This window comes from Camelus ferus, chromosome 13 (genome assembly GCF_009834535.1).
Source record: "Camelus ferus isolate YT-003-E chromosome 13, BCGSAC_Cfer_1.0, whole genome shotgun sequence".
Taxonomy (NCBI): domain Eukaryota; kingdom Metazoa; phylum Chordata; class Mammalia; order Artiodactyla; family Camelidae; genus Camelus; species Camelus ferus.
In genome coordinates this window covers 12,316,110-12,339,267 of record NC_045708.1, presented here as the reverse complement: position 1 = coordinate 12,339,267, position 23,158 = coordinate 12,316,110, and the positions used below count along the sequence as shown (strand labels likewise).

The 23,158-nt window shown below is 50.9% G+C and overlaps 1 protein-coding gene across 2 annotated transcripts in view; it reads right to left on the bottom strand.

Annotated features, from left to right (window-relative positions):
• The window catches only part of IGSF21 (immunoglobin superfamily member 21), a 234,752-nt gene that overhangs the window by 33,047 nt on the left and 178,547 nt on the right, over window positions 1-23,158 (bottom strand). For both annotated transcript variants that reach the window (XM_032495300.1, XM_032495301.1), the window contains exon 4: window positions 2,378-2,496. In XM_032495300.1, coding sequence (XP_032351191.1) covers window positions 2,378-2,496 — 119 coding nt within the window. The remainder of the gene's footprint in view (window positions 1-2,377; window positions 2,497-23,158) is intronic.

The following is a 23,158-nucleotide window of genomic DNA, read 5'->3' as shown; positions in this document are numbered from 1 at the left end:
CCTTGGTGGCCGCGCTGCAGGGTGAGGGTGGCCGAGAAACCCCAGTGCCTTGGTCTTCTGGCAGAATCAGAACAGCCTCTTTTGGCTTCCACGAGTGGGGGTGTCTAGGTCTCACATTTAATTGATTGTAACATCGCAGCCTGAACACGCTTCCCGCATCACCAGCACCCCCAAGAAAAGCCTCCGTGATCCTTCCGTGACTGTGTATAACGCGTTCCTGGGGCCCAGCACGCAACTTTCAAATTGGCTTACAATTTATCTGCAGCTCGGATAAAAACATTTTAATGACTGTGTGAGGCACAAACCCTCGGTGGCACCCACGGGGCTCCCAAATGTCTTTCCCCACCACATAGCAGGGATGTTACAGGCGTGAAATTACAGCCGCTCTTGCATTTTGATCTCCACCCGGAGGCCTCGGGAAACTGCGCGTTAGAAGGCACGGATGCAGGCTCGGTGCTGGCAGGCGGGGGTGCCCGGCCGTCCCTGGACCTGCTCTGTGCTTTTGATGCACGTGGGGGCCTGGGCGCTGTCCAGCTCCTCAGACACCCCTCTCCCTGCTGTCCTGGGAAGCTTCCCTTTGACCCTCAAATGGGACAGAGGCAGCCTTGCCCCACTGTTGGCTGCCACGGTCCTTAGGGTCTCTTGTGGCACAAAGGAGACCCCAGCTTTCAGTGACCTCCACTTGCCTGGAGGGAGGGTCCCTGTGTGTGCCTGTATGTGACAAGAAAGTGTCTATGCAATGCCATAGACAGGCCAAAACAATGAGTAGACTTTAAGTTTTGAAACCTCCTTTGGAATATATTTAAAGGAGAGAGTCCTGGAGGTTGGTGGGAGGGAGTGGGGGACAATTTTTAAACTTTCTAATTGTGCTTGATTCTCAGTTGACACAATTACTATTTGTGTGAGAGATACCATTGATGGATCTGGGGCTCAGAATATTGCCTGGCACATAATAGGTGCTCAGTTGATATATGATGAATAAACAATCAAGGACATGTCTCTCATTGGACTGGGAGCCCCTTGATGGAGCAAACTGGTTCATTCTGTGCCGGGTTCCCTGGTGTGACCAGCCCAGGGCCGGGCACGGAGAACACGCCTTATCCACGCATTACAGGAGCCGTTCAGTGGGCAAAAGGCTGCAAGAGGGGAGGTTTTCCCGACATAGCCGCCGCCGGGCCCGGGCCCGGGCCCATCCCCCAGCGTGCCAAGACACACTGCACGCTGCAACTGCAGGAATCATTGTCCCTCTGGAGGTCTGGCCTTTAGAGGTTTTCAGTTTCCCCAGAAGCAGTGACTTTCCACGGGGCCTCTGTGCTTTCACTGATTGCCTGAGTACAGCAAGCTTTGTTTCCCTGATAAATATTATTTTATAAGAGAATCAGGGAACACAGAGCCCGGAGCCAAAGTAGGTTCCAGGAGTGGCAAGGCCGTCAGTGCTGGCAGGGGCTTCTGAGACCCTTAGAGGAAATCTTTGTTTTATAAATGGGGAAACCGGGGCTGGGTGGGGGACACAGCCAACGGGAGACAGGCACTAGTATTATTACCCCCATTTTACAGATGTAGAAATGGAGGCCTAGACACACGTTCGGAACCCAGGAACCCTGACATCCAGTCCAGCACACTTTCTAACTTGTCGTCTGATGCTTCAGCGTCTCAGAAAAGGCCTTGGGAGGCAAAGGGAAGGGATGTTCTCTCTGCAGTAGATGTGCAGGACCACTGAGGTGCTGTCTCAACCCCCTTGGAGGCTTCTGGATTGTCCTCCCTCCCAGGGGAGTGCCCACCCCCACTGCACTTTGCCATAGGTATTTCTAGGAACGTGGCTTCTGGCTTCTGCCTGGGAAAGGTGCCTACACGGCTCAGTACCTCCCTCTTCGTGACGTCACCAGGTCACAGAGCCTAGAGCTCGGAGGTCCATGAATGATCCACTAGGCCTGCATCCCACCCCCATCTTACAGAAGGGAAAACTGAGGCGCAGAGGCTGCTGCAGGCTGCTGCCCCTTGGGAAGTCTCAGTGCCCCTTTAGTACCCCATTCATTCCACTCAGCGTGTTGGAGCCCCTTCAAAGTGCCCGGTCCTGAGGCTCCAGGGATGAGGTACAGCCCTGCCTTCATGAAGTCAGGGTGTCTGTGCTGGTAGGGGGAGGGGTTCTGGAGAGGACATCCTTAGTGGCAAGGCCACACAGGTCACACACGCATGCAAATAGTGTCAGTTGGCCCGACCTCCCTCCTGAACCTCGGGGGCAAGTGTGGGAAAGAAGAGGGTCCACTCTCAGTCCAGCAGGCATCTTGGCGGGTGGTTCCCAGGACATTCCCTCTGTGCACGCGGATATGCACGCGCACACACACAGTGACACCAGTGCCCAGGGCCCCGCACTCACCCATGACGTTCAGGAAGATGTTGCCTGATGCCAGGACCACTTTCTCCCTCGTGGCGCGGTCATAGATGCCCACGTGGCACTCGTAGGGACCATTGTCGGAGATGCGGACCTCGGGCAGCCTGAGGGGAGGCAGAGGAGCAGGATGAGGGCTCATCGCCTGGGGCCAGAGGGCACAGCGCTGCAGGACACCAGCCTCAAAGCCCCACCATTCAGCTTTCTGTCCACAACGCTCCACACGTGCGGTGCTGGGCGGAGGAGCAAAATTTATAGAACACCAACTGTATGCCAGGCCCTGGCTCGGCGCCCCGGAGGATGAAAGTGTGGGCTGTGTGTTTAGCTGGAGTTAAATCGGTGCTCCTCTCGGAACTTTCTGCAGGGTCTACAGGGTCAGACCACGCTGAAGTGAGTTGGTTTGTTGTTCTCCCTCCCTCTCCCCATGGAAATGACATCAAGTCAGAGAGAGCCGAGTTCAAATCCTACCCCTGCTGTTGATACACTGTGTGACCTTGTATAAGCCATGCCGTCTCTCTATGGGCCTCCATTTCTTATCTAAAATATGGGGCTGATGCTTCGCAGGACTGCAGTCAGGATTAAATGCGACGATGGTACCGCAAAGCCTCTGTAAGGAGGATCGTCACATGCAAAAGCGTGACAGACAGTTACCTGTTGTTCCTGCGTCCTGTGATGCCCTGTAAGGGAGGGGATTCCTAGCAAGTGAGATCTGGACACTTTGAAGGGGAAGAGCCTTGACCTGCAGTTAAAAAGCTCTGTTGCTCCTGCGTCAGGGAAATCTGTGTGTCCTGCAGCAAGTTCCAGCCTTCTCTGGGCTTAACCATGCAGCCGAAGGGGAGCGTATTCTGACCACAACTTAAAGAAAGTGGAGTCTCGGAAGTTCTCATGCCGCAGCAGAAAACAGGGAGAAAAGTTTACAGTCATAGAACCCTAGTGAATGCCCAAGCTCAGTGCTCTCCCCATCAAACTGGCCCGGCGGCAGTCTTGGAGAGCTGGTGGGGGAATGGGGTTAATTAAGACCACGCCTCGGGGGGTGTGTCCCAGCTCTGTGGCTGAGAGGGGAGGTTCTTTCGATTCTGATCTTCTTTCCCACCCCCTCATCGGCACATCTCCCTCCGCTCAGCTAAGCCTCTCTCTTCCATCTGTTTCTGCTGAGCAATCCAACCTCAGTTCCACTGCTTTCTCCTCTCATTTCGCTGTCCCCAGCCCCATCTTTGTCTTCCAGCTCCTTCTTCCTATGACTCACTGTCCCCCGCTCCCCCATTCCCCCCATCCCTACCCCCTACACACACCTGGGCTTCCGGCCCCCTTCCCATCCTCTGGTGTCCTTGAGAAAAGGCGGCCCACCTAACAGCTCCTCCTTCCCTCCCACCAGCCAGCCCACATTAGCATAAACAAACACCTTCATTTCCATAGAATACACGGGGCGGGGCGTTGACATCTGGTCTACTGACTGTCTTGCGAGGACTTGAAGAGCAGGGAGCTTTCCAAGAGCAGGGAGCTTTCCATCAGGGAAACTTTGTGGGTAAGATGCTGCCTCCCGTCTCTATCTCGGAAGACAGAGCGCATTGACAGCAGAAACAGCAGGGAACTGTCTCCCCTCTGGGAAATATTTTGTTTGTAACTCAACTAGACTGAAAAAATAGCCTCTCTCTTGGGCAGGGTTGCTGAGTGACAGTCACCTAAAGTGACATGTTTAGGTGACACTCATAGGTGTCTGTTCTAGAGGCAACCTGCTTAAATGGCTTGAGTAGGGTGACATCCTCAGGTGACACCTCTGTAAAGAAGCAGGCTCCGGGGACACGTGGAGCTGGCAGCTACCCAGGTGATGTGATAAGATAATAACAACATGGTTGACACAGGTGGAAACGTGCAGGTAACCGCCACACAGGTGATCTACACAGAAGATGTGTTTCTGTGATAGCGACACAGGTGACGTGTTGAGGCAATCACTACGCTCATGTTCAGGTGACAGTAACATAAGCAATATGTTTGGGTGACACATGGAGGGGATACAGCACGGGTGGTCCAGAGGACAGTTCAGGGGACATCTGGACTGGGGCTTTAGAAGGATGCAGCTTCTCACTTAGGGTATTTCTGCAGCCTGGGATGTTTCTTCTGCTGGTTCCTTGGCTCCACAAATGGTCCTGCCCTCCACCATGGGTCCATGTCACACTTTGGGCACCTTCCTTTATCTCTCCTGTTTCTCTACTCCCCAAACACAGTGAGTGACCAAGTCCTGGGTGTTCTACATCTTAAATATACCCTGAACTATCCTCTCCCCTGCATCTCCGCTGCCAGCACCTTTTCTCACCTGGAAAACGGGCGGAGATGGTAGCTGGTCTCTCTGCCCCAGCTAATCTCCCTCCTGATCCTTCTCCAGGTAGAACTCAGATCTCTTCAAATGCAAATGGGATTAGTGGCACTCTCCTACCTAATCCCTTCAAAGGCTTCTCTCTGCTCTTAAAATAAAGACCAGGATCCTAATCTAGGCCAACAAGGCTCAGCCCAGTTGGTTCCTGACACATCTCAGGTCTTCCAGCTCCAGTGGAGTTCTTTCTGTTCCTCCCGTGTGCCAAGGTCCTTTTGTAAAAACACACTTTTAATTTTGAAATTATTTTGGATTTACAGAAGTTGCACAGGGTCTAGAGCTCCCAAACCGCCTCACCCAGTGTCCCCCACTGTTAACTCTTCCATGACCACAGTACAGTTGTCAGACTAAGGACCGACATTAACACATCACTATTAACTCAACTCCAGACTTTACCTGAATTTCACCTGTTTTTCCAACTAATGTCCTTTATCTGTTCCCGAATCCCATCCAGGATCCCCCATAGTTGACACTCATGGGTGCATGTAGCCAAGTTTCTTTTCTGACTCAGCACTTTGGCTCACAATAGTTCATTTTCCTGAGAATGCTGCATTTTATTCCCCTGGCTACATCCTTCGAGTTATAAAGGTCACTTGGAAAGTGACCCCTGGACTAGGAGGCTGTGGTAGATCGATCACATTGATGGCCTGGATTAAGAGCCTCCCTATATCTTGCAAAGTGCCTTTATAGTTCCTCTCAGCGAAGAGGTGGAGTCAATTTCCCCGTTCTTGGCCTTATCACTTGCTTTGATAAGTACGTGGTGGAAATAATGGTGTCCAAATTCCAAGCTTAAGTCTCAAAGGAATCTCTCTCTCTCTCTGCCTCTGCCCTGAGGACAAGCCTCTGATCGAGGCTGAGAGCACGTGGAAGGAGAGAAAGGGTCAGAAACTAACCAAATGGCCCCCCTGATGCTAAAGCTGTTTGTTTGCTGATTCATTCTGACTTAAAATTCTTGCAACTTGTTTTTCTTTCTGACAAACCCTCATCTCTGCTTCACTTGCTCAACTGCTTTTGTGCCAAACAGCCCCCAAGCCTTCCCATGACACTCTCCGCTCTCTATACGTTCTTTACCCCGAATAGCTTACACTTTAACCCAGAAGCTGTATTCTAGAAAGGTGGTCGTGGGCAGACAGCCTCAGAAGAATGAACAGACCTTCCTCCAGAGTTTCTCTGTGCCACAAGGTGGATTCACCAAGACTAAGAAGAATACAGCACCCCAGAAAATGCCCTGATTGTTGCTGCCTTCTGTTCCATCTGGTTTTTCTATAAAACCTCAGGACACTAACCTCAAGATGGATTCACAGTCTCTAAGGCATTAGCCTGCTAGACTTCCTTTTGCCTAGCAAAGCAATAAAGCTATTCTTTTCTTATTTTCCCCAAACTCTGCTTCCAAGTCCCAGTTTGGCTATTGGGGTACAGAGGCTGGTTTTTCAGCAACAGGAGGTCCCAGCTGGTCCAGCCAAGGCCACACTTGGGAGTGAGCCTAGCCAACCCCTAGCCTTGAGGGTGATAATACATGGTTGCTGCTTTAAACCATTTAGGTTTGGGATGGCTTGTTATGCAGCAATAGCTAACTGATACAGCAGGTCTCCATGTGCCTCTCCTTGCAGTACTTGTCTGAATTGCAATTTAATGACAAAGTCTGTGGCTCGTGAATGTCCTCCTCCCCTCACCACACACAGTAAGATCCATGGAGGCAGGGTCTGCAGCTGGCTGGCTTACCAGTGTATCCCAGGGTCTTGCATAGTGTTTGCCAACATGGCAAGTACTCCATCAATATTTATTAAATGGGTGGATGGCGAGACCTTCCCGGCGGCTGTTATGAGGGTAGAGAACCCTGTCTCCCTCTGCAGCAAACTGTGCAGCCCCTCTCCACCCAAGGCAGCTTCTAGTTCTGCCTGAAGATCCAACATCTTCCAGTCACAGCTTTGATTTGGACCAATCCGCCTCTTCTCAGCACCTCATCTGATCTTGAGCCTTTAGAGTTATCCTTCTAAAGTGGATTAAGTGGCCCCGAGTCCCCCTTTCTCCAGATTGGAGTGGCATTGATCTGCATGCTGGCTAGAAGGCCTTCTGCAGATTGCAGGGCCCCAAAGGGCCTGGGGTGAGGAGACCTACTCTCATCAGCCATGGACTGCGATCAATAAACTATTAATAATGACAAAGGTTTCTGGCGAGTTCAGTGTAATGTGGTTTAGCAGTTGGAGTTTACCAACACTGACAGCGGTTCTTAGGGGTGAGCAATTTTGTTTTTGAAATGCTGGGCATGGAGATAGCGAGGGGCCCCACGCTGGCTGTCCCCGTGGCCCTTGTGGTTCATGTGAGGCCAGGCAAGGGCTGGTTGCCGAGGCTTCTGCCAGGCCTGGGGCCAGGACTGTAGGCTATCCACATCCAGCATATGGATTAAGGCCTACTTTGTGCCATGCCCTGTGCTGAGCATTAGTGGTGGGAGACAGTGTGGACACAGAGATGCCAAGGATTCATCTCCTGCCTCTGTGCCTTTACCCAGGCTGTTACCTCTGCTTGGATCACTCTTTGTTTCTTACCTACATTGCAAACCTTTAGCCATCTCTTAAAGCCTGGCGGTTGAGTCTCACTTTCCCCATTTATGATCCCTCCCCATCAGACAGTTGAGAAGATTACATGGGATAATTCAAGGGCTTAGCTCAGAGCTGGTGTGACATGAGCATCCAACAGACTAGAATCACTAGATAAATAGTGGTCCGTAGGTTCTACATTCAGGTGCTGCCTCTGCCAGGTAGGCTGCGCTGACTGCCTGTTCCCTGTGCAGACAGAGTTGCTCTCCACCTCCCCAGGTCTGCGTCTGACTGGGAGAACCTGCCTACCCATATCATGCCACATTGGTACCCATCTGTCTTCCCTCTCAGGGAAGCATATGAGCTTCTTGAAAGGGAGCCTGGCCACATGGTGGGTTCTCAGGGAATATCCACTGTATGAATGAGGGCAACAGAAAGGCTTTTTATCAATGTCCTTGAGGAGGCTGGCGGTGCCAGGCATATAGTTCATTTTGAACTGAGATAAGGCCGCAATGTATAGTGGCAGTGGGCCAGTGTGTCCAATACTTCCTTCCTCCTACTGCAGTGAGCACCTTGGTGGGGCTGGCACGGGACCCTGGACTGGAACCCTGACCCAAAACACCACATCTACCAAGGCTTGGAGTAAGGCACCCTGGGTTCTAGTCTGGGCTCTGCACCTGAATGGCTGCATGAAGTTGGACAAAGTCCTTTGGCTTCTCTGAGCTTTGGTTTCTCCATCTGATAAATGGGTATTATAATACCTGCCTCGTGGGGATTACAACCTTTTGGGGAAGAGCTGATATTTATAGAGATTTACAATGAGAGGCATTGTGCTAAGCATTTTACCCCATCTCACTAGATCCTCGACACGACCCTGTTATAATGCAATATATAAAAGATGCTCTAATATGTATCTTCTAGCAATAATAATATTATTATCCCCATTGTATAGATGAGGAAACTGAGGCACCTAAAAAGAGGGAACGCAATGCGGTCATGGAGTGAGTAGATGGGTGCTGTGATTTGAAACCAAGCCCAGCAGATGTCACAGCCTGGGAACTGTTTCTGGAACCCATTCCCCCACCCCACACTGCCCCTCTGATCTTCTTTTACCAGCAAATTCATTTGAGCTCCTTGGGACCAGCATTTGCCTCCACTGTTCTTGGGTGTATTTCTATTGTGAGCCTCGCTGTCTCTCCAGGTAATGAGAACCATCTGCTTCCTCCCTGCTAGGAGAAACAGGATGGTCTTTTATTTTCCTAAATTCCTTTCTTCCCAGCTTCCAGTGGGCCTCCTAATTCTGGTGGCGGGAGTTTGCTGAGCAAGTCGTATTCACACTCTCCACACCTGACACGACTATCCAGCCTCTGAACGTCTTTCCTTTCGTGACTTTGCCTTTCCACTGGGAAGAGTCCTAGATTCTCATAGGCTTGAGATCGGGGACTTGGAGCAGAGGGCGGGGCTGGGAGGAAACAGGAAATGGATCTTTGAGTTACTCTTCTGGTACTGTTGGTGAATCAGATGATCCAGTCAGTGACTTTTGCTGAGAACTGAAATGGAAATGAATGAAATGCAAATGTACTTAGAGCAGAGCCTGATGTGCTGTAGGTGCTTGTCAGAGTTTTCCCCCTACACCACTAATTGATTAAATTTGTAAAACAAACTATGAAGTGTCTACCATGTTTGTGGTTTTGAGTTGACAGCTGGGAAGAAGACAGAGCAATACAGATCTTCCTCGACTTGCAATGGGGTTACGTGCTGATCAACCCACTGAAAGTTGAGAATATCTTGAGTTGGAAATGTATTTAACACACCTAACCTACCAAAGATCGTAGCTTAGCCTAGCCTGCCTTAAACATGCTCAGAATACTTCCATTAGCCTGCAGTTGGCCAAAATCATCTAATACAAAGTCTATTTTCTAATAAAGTGCTGAATATCTCATGCAATTTGTTGAATACTGTACTGAAAATGAAAAACAGAATCATTGTCTGAGTGCAGAATGGTTGTAAATGGATGGGCTGTTTACCCTCGTGATCTCGTGGCTGACTGGGAGCTCACCATCCTGCCCAGCATTGTAAAAGAGTCTGGTACTGCATAAGGTTAGCCCCGGGGACAAGATCAAAGTTCAAAATTTGAAGTATGGTCTCTACTGAACGCATTTCTTTTCTGCTCCATCGTCAAGTTGAAACATTGTTAAGTTGAATCATCGTTAAGTCAGGGATGGTCTGCACTTTTTATACAGCATCATTATAAAACCACATTTTTTTTTTTAAATCCAATCCACATACATGCCTCCTCCTTCTTAGAAGAAGTCAACTGGACATTAATTAAGTTGCCCCGGGATCAAGGTCGTCATAACAAGCCCCAGTCTTACCCTGCCACGTCCTGGGGGTGGTGCAACGTGTCGGGTTAGTTTGCCCCTACATTATAAGTCTTCCAGGATCCTTTAATGATAACAACAAAAAATTTGTTTGTAGCTTTATTGAGACCTAATGGACAAACAATAAACTGTGCATAAAGTTGACATATTTGGTGGAGTTTGACATGTGTGTACACCATTGAAACCATGACCACAAGCGAGCCGAGGGACATATCTGTCGCCCCCCAAAGCCTCCTTGTGCCCTTTTGTAATCCCCCCACCCCTTCCCCCAACCCCAGGCACCCACTGCTCTGCTTCCTGTCACCCTTTCCTAAGATCACATGTCCTACATAGAAAACAAACTATGGTTACCAAAGGGGAAAGGGCAGGGGAGGGATAAATTAGGAGTTTGGGATTAACAGATACACATTACTATATATAAAATAGGTAAACAACAAGGACCTACTATATAGCACCGGGAACTATGGTCAATTTCTTGTATTAACATATAATAGAAAAGAATCTGAAAAAAAAAGTATGTACATGCGTAACTGAATAGCTTTGCGCTTCACCCGAAACTAACACTGTAAATCAATTACACTTCAATTAAAAAAAAAAGCACCAAAAAAATAGATCACGTGTCCTAGGGTTTCATAGAAATTGAATCATAGCGCGTGTACTATTTTTTGTTTGGTTTCTTTCACTCATCGTCATTATTTGAGATTCCTTCTTGTTGCTTTTATGGAGGGTGCATTCCTTTTGAAGGCTGAGAAGCTTCCCATTGCACGGATATACCCCCTCCTGTCTATCTATTTACCTTTTGATGGATGCTTGGGTTGTTTTCCATTTGGCTATTACAAAAAAGCTGCTACGAACACATGCGGACAAGTCTTTGCATGGACGTAAGCTTTCATCTCTCTTGGGTTGACACCAAGGAGTGGCATGGCTGGGCGTATTTTAATGTTAAGACGCTGCCCAACTCTTTTCTGCAGTGATTGTGTCAGGGCCCCTCAGCTTTTTATGGCTTTTTGCCTTTGCACGCTCTGCTCGGGTGCTGCTTCCTTTTAGAACAGCTCACTCTGCATTACCCCCACCCTATTCCCACTTCTGAAATGCTGCTCTCAATCTGCGGTGAGTGCCAAGCCCTGTTGGAATTGTGTGACAACACAGATGAAAAGGCTTGGGAGGGAGGGTGGGAGCCAAGGGATTTCTCTATGAGAAAAGCATGCGTGACATCTGCGGGGGTACCTCTGACCATCTTTTCTTCTAACCTTCTTTCAGGTGCTGAGAGCATATAGGATGGGTGACACGTGGTCAGTTCCTTCCCTCCACTCCCCTGATTCTGCTCTGCCTGGAAGCTCTCCGCTTTTGTCTTCGTTCTTACCATCTCTCCCTGCCTGAGGCCCCCTCCAGTTTGTCCCCTCCCCACCCTGCTGCCAGAGTGGCCTTATCCCAGTGAGCATCTGGCCTCTCCTTTCCCAATTTAAAATCTTCCAGTGGCTTCCAGCCACTGAAGGATCAACCCCAAACTTAGTCTGATTGTAGGGCCCTCCTTGATCTGGGTCCGGGGCCAGATCAAGGAGGAAAGGAGGAAGGGATGGAGGGATGGAGGGAAGAAAGGGCCGAGTGGACTCACATTTCTTATCAAAATTCAACCACTGAATAAGAAGACTTGTCAGAACCAAACTTTTATAATCTACCCTATTTAGAAAGCATTTTGTAATTCAAAGGTCTTCATTTGTGTAGACAGTACGTCATTCTGGGCTAATGGAAAAGATTCAGGTAGCGATTTGTCCTTTGAGGATCTGCTTTAATGAAGAGATGAGAGAGCCTTTCATTTGTATAACCACTGTTTGCCTAGAAATGGAGCTTCTAAGGGGCCTGGAAATCGTTCCTTCTTGCAAGTAGGTTAAACACACCCCCTGCAATCCTATTAGCCGAGTGCCTGCCTCAACCCTGCTTTCTGCAATTCCTGCTGGAAAGATCTCAAGTGGGAAGTAATGAAGTTTTACTGATCCAGCGTCTGCCAGGCTTCCCTGATCGGCTGCACATTCCCTGAGGCCAGGACCTTGTTTCTTTCTCCCCTCCACACCTGCTTAGTCTCCAGATTCAAATGTCACAGCCCCGTGATGGTGGGGCAACTATTACAGAATGGCCATGCCACCTCCGCAGAGCCTTGAGGCAAAGCTAATAAACATGGCCATAAAGTGTCTGGCAGCCGTGTGTGCTGTTGGGGTATTTGCTAACAAGACACTTGACCAAGGTTTGCTGCTCCCTGATAAAGGGTGGGGGTGGAGGTTGAGGTATCTGCCCTGCACCCCTCCTTCACACCTGTGCAGTTTATAGAGCCTGGCTGGGAGCCTGTGGGCAGCTCAAGTCTGTTTTTTGTTTTTTTTTTTCGCCCAGTGGCTCAGGTATGCACCTGCTCAGCCAGCCCCAGCTGCTTCCCCTCCCTGGCTGCCCTCACTGCATCTTGCTTTCCTTTCACAGGCCCTGGGTGGCTGCACCAACTGTCCCCTGCCCTGAACGCAGTACTCGGAAATGGACTGGCTACTGGTGGGGTAGCATTTGTGGCAACCGGCAGATCTCGAAAAACAGCTGGGGACAGGCAAGGAAGGGCCTTGTCTCGACCTAGACCTTGTCTTGGGATAGGATCTTCCATAGAAGACCCTGGCAGGGTGCTGGGGTGCAGGGCTCAGACTTGAGTGTGTTCAAGAATCCTCTGCGGGTCTGGTTTCAATGAAGATTCTAGTAGGTTTCTGGGGGTGGGGTTTGAGAGTTTCTTACAGGTTCCCAGGGGATGCTGTTGCTGCTGGTCAGCAAACCCCTTATCTCAGGTCCTCAGCCCTCCTCCCTCCTCCATGAGTCCATCTACCTGTTTAACCTTGCCCTCCGCCACCAGACACACTGTGTGGTCCCCTTCCACTGGCTTCACCAAACCAACCAGAACCTAGAGCTTGGAAGGCCTTGACGTATGGTATGTCCCTTGTGAGTACTGTTGAATGGAACTGCTTGAGATTGATAAATTTTGCAGCTCTGCGTGGGTCCACCAGGATCTGCCACCAAGCTGGCCACCCACAAACCATGGCCTCCATCACTTTCAACCTACACTGACCTGATGCTGACTCTCACTCTGCTCTGACCTCCTGGACCAACCTGCACCTGTTCCCTGTCCTCCAGCTTCTGAAAGAGATGATGTGTTCTTAATCTCTTCTGGTCCCCTAGAGGTGAGTCTACACTCAAGATCAGCCCAAAAAGTGGGATCCAGAGTTGAGACTTAGATCCAGGGCAAATGGCCTTGTCCCACTTGGTGTGAATTTGGCTAACGTTACCAAAAAAGGTAAGGCCTGAGCCTCTTCTCTTTAATACACTCCTGTGGAAGTGGCCTATAAAGAGAAATCTCAACCCCAATGGGACAGAAATGATCCTCTCACCTCCTTTGGGCCAATCCCTGGATTTTTCTCCTCCAGCAGGTCCTTTCCAGGAGCAGACTGGGGAGACATTCCCTTGGGCAAGTGCGTGACCATGGGACTGCACTGGTGGAGGAAGGAAACTCTCCCTCGAGCTAATGGAGTTGTCCTTTGGGCACAGGATGCACATGGAGGAGGCACTGAAGATGCCGTCTCCCAGGAGCCCTTCAGTTCCAAGCACATCTGGATGGGGGACACATAGTAGGTGCCCACTGAACTGCATCTGTATTGCTGTGAGCCAGTGCCTCGAGGAGCTGAGGTCTCAGCAAGGCAGAAAATTCTGCTGCTGTTTTCACAACACAAAGCTGGAGAGTTTGGGTCCAAATCCTGCCCCCCGGAGCCGAGCAGGAGAAGGACAGGTCAGATCGCTCCATGGCGCTGGGAGCCCGCAGCTGGGGACCTCGCCACCTTCCAGATAGTCCCCCTGGCTGGGGAGCTAGTCAGGGGTCCGGCCAATCTAAATGTGGTGGGCTTACCTGAGAATAGCACCAATCAGAGGACAACAGGCTGTCTTGAACTGGGGGAGCCCGGGGACCAGGTGGTGGAGAGAAGTCGGGGGAGTAGGGAGACTGGGGCAGCCAGAAAGCCCCCTTACCTAAGAGCTGAGCCCCTCCCTCAGCGCCTTCCTCCTTGTGTGTTTTCCCCCTTCCTTCCAGAAACCTCCTGAACTCTTTTTTTTTTCCCCCAGGGCCTTTAAAAAGCCATTAGTGTGATTTCATCCCCCTTTTCAACCTGAAAATGGTTTCCATCATAAAACCGCTCAGTGGGTGCAAAACATCTGTGGTTCCAGTCAAATGCAGGGCTGGGAGTTGGGGGGGTGGGTAATGGAAAAGGGGGGAAAGGGGGAGAAGTTCCAGAACATGCTGGAGGCCTTGCTACCCCCGACTCTCTCCCCTGTTCTTCCCCTCCCCCCGCAGGGAGCCTGGGATCCACCTCAGGCCTTGCCACTGGCCCCAGATTTGTGGATGCGCAGTTCCGGTCCATGGGCATTAAGATGTTATAATTAGGGTCCGGTTACCGCAGCTGTCTGGCCGGCCCCTCACTGCACTGAAAACGAGGGTGAGGACCAGGTGAGGCCCCATTCTGCCCTTCTGCTGCCTTTCCAAGAGAAGGGGCTTGCTTCCCATTGGCCCCCCAACCCCTCTGCTCCCAAGCTGCACCCTCCTAGATTCCAGCGTTTCACTTTGAGAAGGGACCCTTTGTGCTGGATGGAAAAGTGTGGTTGTCGGGAGGTGGGAAGTGTTCATCCAAGTCTAGCCCAGGCTCCTAGGACTGTGTGACCTCAGGCACGTCCCTTGCCTCTCTGGACCTTGGCTTCTGCATCAGGGCTGTAGGGAGCCCTTCCTTCTGAGGCTCAAACGAAGTCACTGTGGAAGTCCCTCCCCCTCATTCCAGCCCAGAGAGGGTGCTCCATAGATGACAGCCATGATTTCCCAGTGGGCAAACTGGGAGTGACCTGATCCCAGTATGGGGAAATGCCCCTTGGAAATCAAATTTTATCTTCCAAAGATGAGTTCCCAAAGGAAAAAAACCACACAGCTTAGCCTGGGATCCCTAGACCGCCCAGGCCCAGGAAGTTAGTCACCGGGACGCTGGATGATGACAGATTCAGGGTCAGCAGCCCCTGCAGCTCTGGCCTCCTTGACGTCCAGTTGGGGACATCATCCTACCTAACCCTCCCCACCCTGTCTGGTTGCTACCCTGAGCCTCAGGCCCAGCATCCCAACCCCACCTCCCCGTCTCTCTGTTGACCCCATTTCCCATCTCTCTGGCCCGCTGCTTCCCGCTCCCTTGTTCCTCCCATGCTGACCACTCCGTCTTCTCCCCCTCTCCTCCCCCTCCCTTTCTCTCCCGGCCTCTCTTCTCCAGCCTCTTGCTGCTGCCATGGAAACCACTTTCTCCTCCACAACCCGATTGATCCAGTTAGCCCCTCTCCGCGGTCAGCCTGCTCAACTCAGGGTCTGGGCTGCGAGGTGGGAAAGCGTCCGGGCGGAGGGGGTCAAGGGTTCAGAAAGTTCCTTCCACCTCACCTGCACCCCACGCCATCCCAGGTCCAGCAGGCACAAGGCGTGGGGCGCGTGCCCAGCGGGGAAAGGCACTAGACGATGGGGAGCTAGTAACCAGGCAGTGGGCCAAAGGGACCTGGGACAAGGGAAGCTGGGCAGTGAGCCAACTAGAAACAAGGCAGAATGGTGGAGGGCACGTGGCTGTGCCCACTGCCTCCTTTCCATCCTGGTGGGTGCTTTGCTCTTTAAGAAGAATCTCTGCCTCACTGTCTCTGCCTCCGCACTTGGCAGTGGGTGAGAGCTGGCATTGAGAAGACGTCCAGCCTTCTGGAACCAAACCTGCCTTCAGCAGGAGTGCAATGTCATGGACGGTGGCTGTCCCAGGGTTCCCTGCACTTCCTGGCACCAGTGATCACTCTGCTCTCATTCAGTGAACACAGCTGTGCCCCGACTGTGTGCAAGGCTAGAGTTAGGTCACCAGGTCAAGAGATTCCAGGAGACAATGCGTGCCTCGCTCATCTCTGCACACCAGTGGTTCATTGAGCACCTACTGTGTGCAAGACCCTGTGGGAGGCATGTGGAACTCTGATCTCTTTCAAACCTCTGAACTAATAATAATAATAATAATAATAATAATAATAATAATAATAATAATAATAATAATAATAATAATAAAGCAGCTTCCTGTGTGTCAAAACCCCAGCTTTAACGTGCTTTAGTTTAGTGATCTGGGGCAAGTTATTCCGTATCTCCATCAGTAAAGATCCATCTTCCCAAAAACCTCAGGAGGGAGGTATTAATAGAATCAACCCAGTGTCACAGATGAGGAAACTGAGGCCTGGGGAGGTTGCTTAGAACCTGTTGATGATCACATAGCCGGAGGATGTCAGAACTGGGGCTGGTACCCTGGCAGTTGGGCTCTGGAGTGGATGCTTTAAACCCTCCTGCTCGTTGCCTTTCTAGGTGGGCATGGCCCAGGTTTCTGCAAGGTCACACCGAGGTCAGTGGTGAGCAGGAGGATGGAACAGACTGGAGAGTCTTAAGGGAGAAGTGGAACGAGCAGGTGCCCTGAGTGGTCAGCAAAGCAGCGGATTACGGCTCCAGAGCAATGATCTCAGCTCCGGGCCTCGTGCCAGCGGAAGAGGCCGCACGGGGCCCTGGGTGCACGGCCTGCCTGTGCCTTGTGGTGACCAAGACCAGATCCCTCAGTCTGCAGGGACCACATTTTTTCCTGGAAGCAAACTCCAGCAGGAATCCATCATATGGGTCCCTTTAATAGGGGACCACAGCAGCCCGGAGGCCAATCTCATCAACAAAGGGATCAGAAAAGGGGCTCAAAGAAATGGTTCTTGACCCTTAGAAAGGCAGCCAGCATGCCAAAGCATGGCAAAGCCTCGCCCATGGGCTGTCAATCAGCCCAGCTTCCTGCTGGGAGAGAGTCGAGGAAATATCCTCGAAGTCCAAGATGGACACGGCAGCCCGCCGACACATCATTTGTACTTACAATCGCACAGCGAGATCAAAATGACGAACTTCATTGAATGGATCAGGAAACTGAGGCCCAGAGAGGCCAAGCAATTTGTCTAAGGTCATGCAGCTAATGCCTGAAAGAACTGGGGCAGAGACTCGGGTCTATCAGGCTCCCGGATGCCATCAGGAGGACCAGACATCTGAGCATGCCCTGGTGCTCCGTCTCTCCTTTGGGATGGCCCCAGGGCTGCTTCAGAGCAGGACCAATTACCCCGATTGAGTAAAGCAAACCTTGCAAACCTGCAGCTGGGCCTGGGGCCCCTCAGGAGGCCTTTCCCAACCAGGTCAGCTGATGGGTGACCCAGGGCCGAACCCAATTCCCGCTGTTTCATCAAAGCTGAGCTAAAAACAGCCTTGCTTTGGCAGTGGAAAACGGAAACTCCCCACTTCCTCTTAAGTCTCTTAAACAGGTCATCCCACCAAAAAACCCAATCCTTCAATCTGGGCTCTCTTAAAAAGTAGGGCAGGCCAATTATGTTTTACTGTCCTGAGCGACGTGGCGCTGGGAAGGCGGGGAGGTCAGGCCAGGGCGCCCAGGGCTGCCGGCAGATGGGAGACAGAGGAGCCAGCCAGCCTCTCCCATCAGCCTCTTTGTCAAAACAAAATTAAAACGCCTGGACTCTTGCTGGCCCGGAGATCCCATCCAAAGTAATAGGTATTTATCGTGGTGTGTTCAGCTTTGGGCTCGATGCCATGGAGGTGCATAAGCCGGAAGGCATCTTGTTCCCTGCTTTGTCTCACACCCAGCACAGTGCCTCACACATAGAAGACATTCAAGAAATATCTGTTCATTCATTCATTCATTCATTCAGTCAATACATTTTTACTGAGTACCTACTATGCGCCAGGGCCTGTCCCAGGTGCTAGGCACACAGCTGTGAACAATGCAGACAACTATCGCTGTCCTCACCCGAGCTGATGTTCTAGTTGAAGGAGACAGACCATAAACAACGTAATCCTACATCCATCGTCTCCTTGTGAACTCCTTGGAACAACTTCATGAGATGAACAATAGAATGTAAATTACCAGTGAAGTAACAGAAGCTCAGAGGCAAAGTCAGAGATAATGTCTCTTCTTCACAGGCCTGTGGTCTGTGTTAAACCACTCAACAGCTATTCCCTTTTCATAGTAGTAGAACCCCTGATAGCCGAACACAGGGCTGCATGAAAGAAAGACTACATTTCCCAGCCACCCTTGCAGCAGGGGTGGCCAGATGACTACATTCTGGCCAATGGGATGTAAGTAGAGGCGTTATGTGTAACTTCCTGAAGAGTCCTTAAGGGAAGGGATGTGTCCTTCTTTCCCTTCCTCCTTCCTCCTGGCTGGAATGTAATCCCAAGGGCTGGAGCTGGAGCAGCCTTCTTAGACTTTGAGGCAACCTTAAAAATGGAGGCCACACACAGTGGAGAATCAAAAGTGAAGGATCTTAGGTCCCTGACACCGTGGAACACTCTACATGCTTTGGGACTCTTAGGAAAAATAAGACTAAATTTTTAACTAGTTTAAGACTATTTTGAGTTTTTCGTGGCTTATAGTCTAAACTAATGCTAACTGATAACAACTTCAGACAACAGACAGTTTTGTGGACCATGGGGAAAAGAGAAGTCATTTCCTGGTTTAAATCCATCCACTACTTACAGCAGTCGATTGCTATAATTTGGGAATAACAGATAAAAAGGCCACATTATCAGCTTTTTGAAGAGAAGCCAAAAACATTTGTATGTGAAATCTGATTTTCAAAAGTTTGTCATTGATTTAATTTTAAGCTTTTTTTTTTAATTAAAAGAAATTGAATGGCAGTCTAATAGAATTGTTTAATGCTAACTTTGCACTGTGAGTCCTGGTTTGTGAGTGAGGTCCCATGAGAGGAAGGACTTACAGGAGAAACTGAAGGAGCAAAGGAGGGGCAGAGTAGGGACCATCAGATGATTGGAGTTGATCCTGCCACGGAGGAGTTGAGGTGGCAGCCACCTGCACAGGTGAGTCCCTACTCCACGCCCCACTAGGTTTAAGCCTCTGAAGTGAGAATCTTGGATTCTCAACAAGGCCAAAACAGAGGCGGTCCTTATCAGCTGAGGCAAGGCCCACAGAAGTGAGCAATGGCCTGGCAGCCTAGTGAATATTAATGGGCACATCACTTTCAACCAAAGCTGCCACTATCTGTTCCTTCTGCTAACTGCCAGCATAAGGAGGAGGTGTGTTCTTGGTGGTGGTGCTGGGAAAGTGAGAACGAGGAAGAAAGCCACTGTCTGCCCACCTGTGTTTGGGAGGGTGGGCCAAGGGCTCTCCCTCGTGTCCACAGCAATGCCATGTAACAGTCACACTCACCCAAGGAAATGCCAGCATCTAGGTGTGTGGGGGGACGGTCCCCAGTCCGGGTTTGGGAAGAGCCATCTGGAGTCAACACTTCCATCCCCTGGTTCTAAGAAGGTCTTCTGTTTTACAGGTTACCTTCCCTTGTGCACACTCTAGACCCACCATGATGCCTGCATGAACACTTCAGATGCCAAGGACGGCGGTGCCAAGAGCGTGGACTCCAGCCTGGCTTTGAACCCTAACTCCTCCACTGACTCACTGTGTGATATTGAGCAAATTACTCTACCACTCTGTGCCTTATTTTCCTCACCTTAAAATTTGGGATGAGTATAGTACCTTTCCTCCGGGCGTTTGGCAGGACTGAACGAGATAACACATGGAACGCACTTACTTAAGTGGTTATGTTTTCATTTTTATCACCATCATCATTAAAAATCATTGGTGTTTATGCTGTCTTCCAATCACTCAGCTCTTCTCTGCTTTTCTCTGAGAGACCTGCATAGGGATGTAGATTTATGCTCAGTGTGGGAAGGAAAAGGACCAGGAGGTCCCAGGAACACCGAGCCATTGAGATGCACACAGAGAGAACGTGGGTGGGTAGGTGTTGCTCTGGACAACACTCAAGACCAAACACTGAGAATTCACCTTTTCAAGTGAGCCTTGAGTGTTCAAAGCTTTGTCCTGGCTTTGAGGTCTCTTGGATCTGGTGGTCCTGATTCTCGGAGCCAAGGAGTAGCTTAGTGCCAAGAGTGCAGCTGGTGGCATTCCACAGGCATGAGGTTAGGTCTCGGCTCTGCCACTTGGAAGCACTGTGACCTTGGGCAGGCTGCTTAACTTCTCTGTACTTACGTCTCTTCATTTGTAACATCAAGTAATACAATGCTCACCTCCCGGGACTGTGGTGAGAGGTGACCTCTCACTCATAGTATGGGAAAGGATGGAATGTCCTTTCCCTGCTTGTAGACCTCAGAGTAGAGGGATGAATGCTGGTCCTGGAAAAGACTGGCATGAACAATGGAAACCACTGTTTATTGGGAATGTGTGGTTCTAAGCATTCTACCCATTCTGCCGCTAATCCTCAAACCCAGAGGGGCAGACACTGTACACATGGGAGACCTGAGGCTCAGTGAGGTTATGTCTGACCTACCCAAGGTCACCCAGAGAATGAGCGAAAGAGAGCGATGTCGCCAGTTCTGCAAAATGGAACAGAGGGTGGGCTCTGTCCTTCAAGGCTAGCCCCTGAGCCGGTCTGTCCCCCTGCACCCCCAGCAGCTAGAATGTGCGAGCATGTGCTGGCGTTCCACATCTAGCTGTTGAATCACAGTAGGTAACACACAGCTCTTCGTGTGTTCCAGGCGCCGTGCTGAGCACTTTACAGGTCTTGGCTTATTTAACCCCCTAATAATCCTGCGGTTATTATGTCCTGTTACTATATTATGCACTGTTATTAACATTTCTGTTAACAGCTGAGGAAACTGAAGGCCAGAAAGGGTAAGAAACATGCCAAGGTCACACCGAAAGACTGGCTATTCCATTATCAGTGCAAGAGGTGAGATCAAACCAAGGTCTTTTCTGGGACGGGTCGGCATCCTGGGGAGGCACTGAGGCTGGGCCTTAGGGACGAGGTTAAATTAGAGACCCTCTGTGCAATGGAGGGGCAGGGCCTGCACACAGGATAGTAAGAGAATTGCTCATGCCAGTGGCCAAGGGCAGAGAGGAGAACTGATAAAAGGGAGAGTCCCTGCAGAGCTCTGAGCAGGAGAAGGACCCTGTCAGTCTCCGAGCAAGGGGTAGAAGGGCAGCTGCGGTTTCTAGAAGGCACTGGGGGACCATCCCTGTCAGCGGCAGGAGAGACCCCATCTCTCAGTGTCCAGCCTTGGAACTCACTCTCTGTGGCCCCACCTGGCAGTGACCATGCCCAAGCAGGGAGGGAGGGGACAGGTGACGGCTCTGCTCTGACAGGGCCTGAGGCCTCCAGGGCATCCTACCCCCTGCTCTGCATCATTGCCTGGCAGAGCCCAGGCCCGGTGACTGGCACAGGCTGAGGACCCCAATTGGCCTCTGTCATACTTCTGTCACAGGCTGGCTGTGGGTCTTGGTTTCCCATCAGAGATTCTGCCTTCCAGAAAGTGAGTGTGAGAGGCAGGCGGGAATCTTTACTCTGGAGCTTGGCAGGGCTTTGTGTTTCCAACCTAACAAACACTGAATGACTTTCCTGTGCCAGGTACCAAACTGGAGGCTTCTATACAGGATCTCATTAAATGTTCAGTGCATCCATCTGTGTATCTATCCACCTGTCCATCCATCCATCCACCCTTCTATCTATTCATCCATCCAACTAGCCATCCATCCATCCATCCATCCATTCATTCACCCTTCTGTCTATCCATCCATCCAATTATCCATTCACTCATTCATCCAACCATCCACTCTTCTATCTATCCATCCATCCAACTATCCATCCATCGATTCATCCACCCTTCTGTCTATCCATCCATCCAATTATCCATTCACTCATTCATCCAACCATCCACTCTTCTATCTATCCATCCATCCAACTATCCATCCATCCATTCATCCACCCTTCTGTCTATCCATCCATCCAATTATCCATTCACTCATTCATCCAACCATCCATCCATCCATCCATCCATCCAACTATCCATCCAGCTTTCCATCCACTCATGCATTCAACCATTCATCCATCTATTTGTGCAAGCATCCAACAGTTCTACACTGAGTGGCTACCATGTTCCACTCAATGGCACACAGAATAATTACTAGAGAGACAACAGTGAATAAGGCAGGCATGATCCCTGGCCTCATGGAGCTTACTTTCTAGTGGTCCAGACAGAAATGACACTAACCACCTAAATATGTGTTTAATTAATAGTGTGATGAATTTTATGAGACATCCAGGGTGCTCCTAGAATTGACAATAGAAGGACCTAACTCAGCTGCACTAGAACATCAGGAAAGGATTTTCAAGGAAGGGACATGAACACAGAGGCCAGAGGAGGAGCAGGACTTGGCAGGTGAGGTGGTGGAGGAGGGCAAAACACCTGGGAGGGCAGATGAGTGATGGTCACCAAAGAAGTGAGGGAAGGTCCAGGGAAAGCGGGGCAGGAGCATAAAGTGCAGGAGGCGATGCAGGCAAGGGTCAGGCCATGACCTTTTGGGTCACGTTAAAGAGTTTGGCTTTTCTCCTAAGAACAGTGGCAATCAGTGAAGAGACTCGAGGGGGAGTGAGGATCGAGGCATGCCATGGTTCGTCTGCATTTTCCGCCCTGCCGAGTAGAGAACGGGATGAGGAGGCCAAGATGTTGCAGAGGCAGACTAGTCTGGGAGCTCCTCCTGCAACGGTGTCCCATGAGAAACGCTAGGGACTTGGTCTAGCGGGTGACATAGAGAAAAATGTACCATCTTGGAACTGATTCAGGAGGTACTGGGGATGGGACACAGTGACTGATGACCCACCGAGGGTGAGGGAGAGAGAGGCACCCCGATAATCCTCGAGTTTCTGGCAGCTGGTGGATGGCAGGGTCCCATACTGAGCAAGCAGCCTGGAGCATCGAGAGTAGACGGCACGCATTCAGTTCGAGTTTACGTTGCCTGAAGGACATCCAAAGAGCAAAGCTGGATGAGGGGCCGGACGTGCGGGTCTGGAGGGGATTCAGGCTGAAGGTAAAAGCCCCTTGATGTAGATGGCACCACTTCCGTCTTACACACAAGGAGCTGGCCTCAGAGTGGTCGCCTAGCACTCCCAGGGGCTGACCACTCCAAGCGAATCTCTAGGGAGAACACCAGCATCATGGCCTGGATGCCAGCGCAGCCACGCGTCCTGCCCGGGGCCCATTTCCCTCTTTCCTCTGTTCCGGGTGGTTTCAGATGGGCCAGCTTGTGCCGGCTTACAGACAGCTCTCAGCTGACAGTGGTGCCATCTCCTTGCGGCTGCGTGGGAGTAGCCTGGGAGATGGTGGGTGGACCCAGGCAAATGCTCCCGGCGGCTGGGAGTCCTCCCACCTGGCGCTCCCGCCCTTCACTCCAGCCCCAGATCGCTGGATGCAGCGCCTGGCTTTTGATCCTGCTGTGCCCTCTACCCGGAATGCCTTTCTCCTGTGTCTCCTGTGTCTCCTGTGTCCTCGCACTCCCTGACCCATCGTGGTCTCTGATGAACC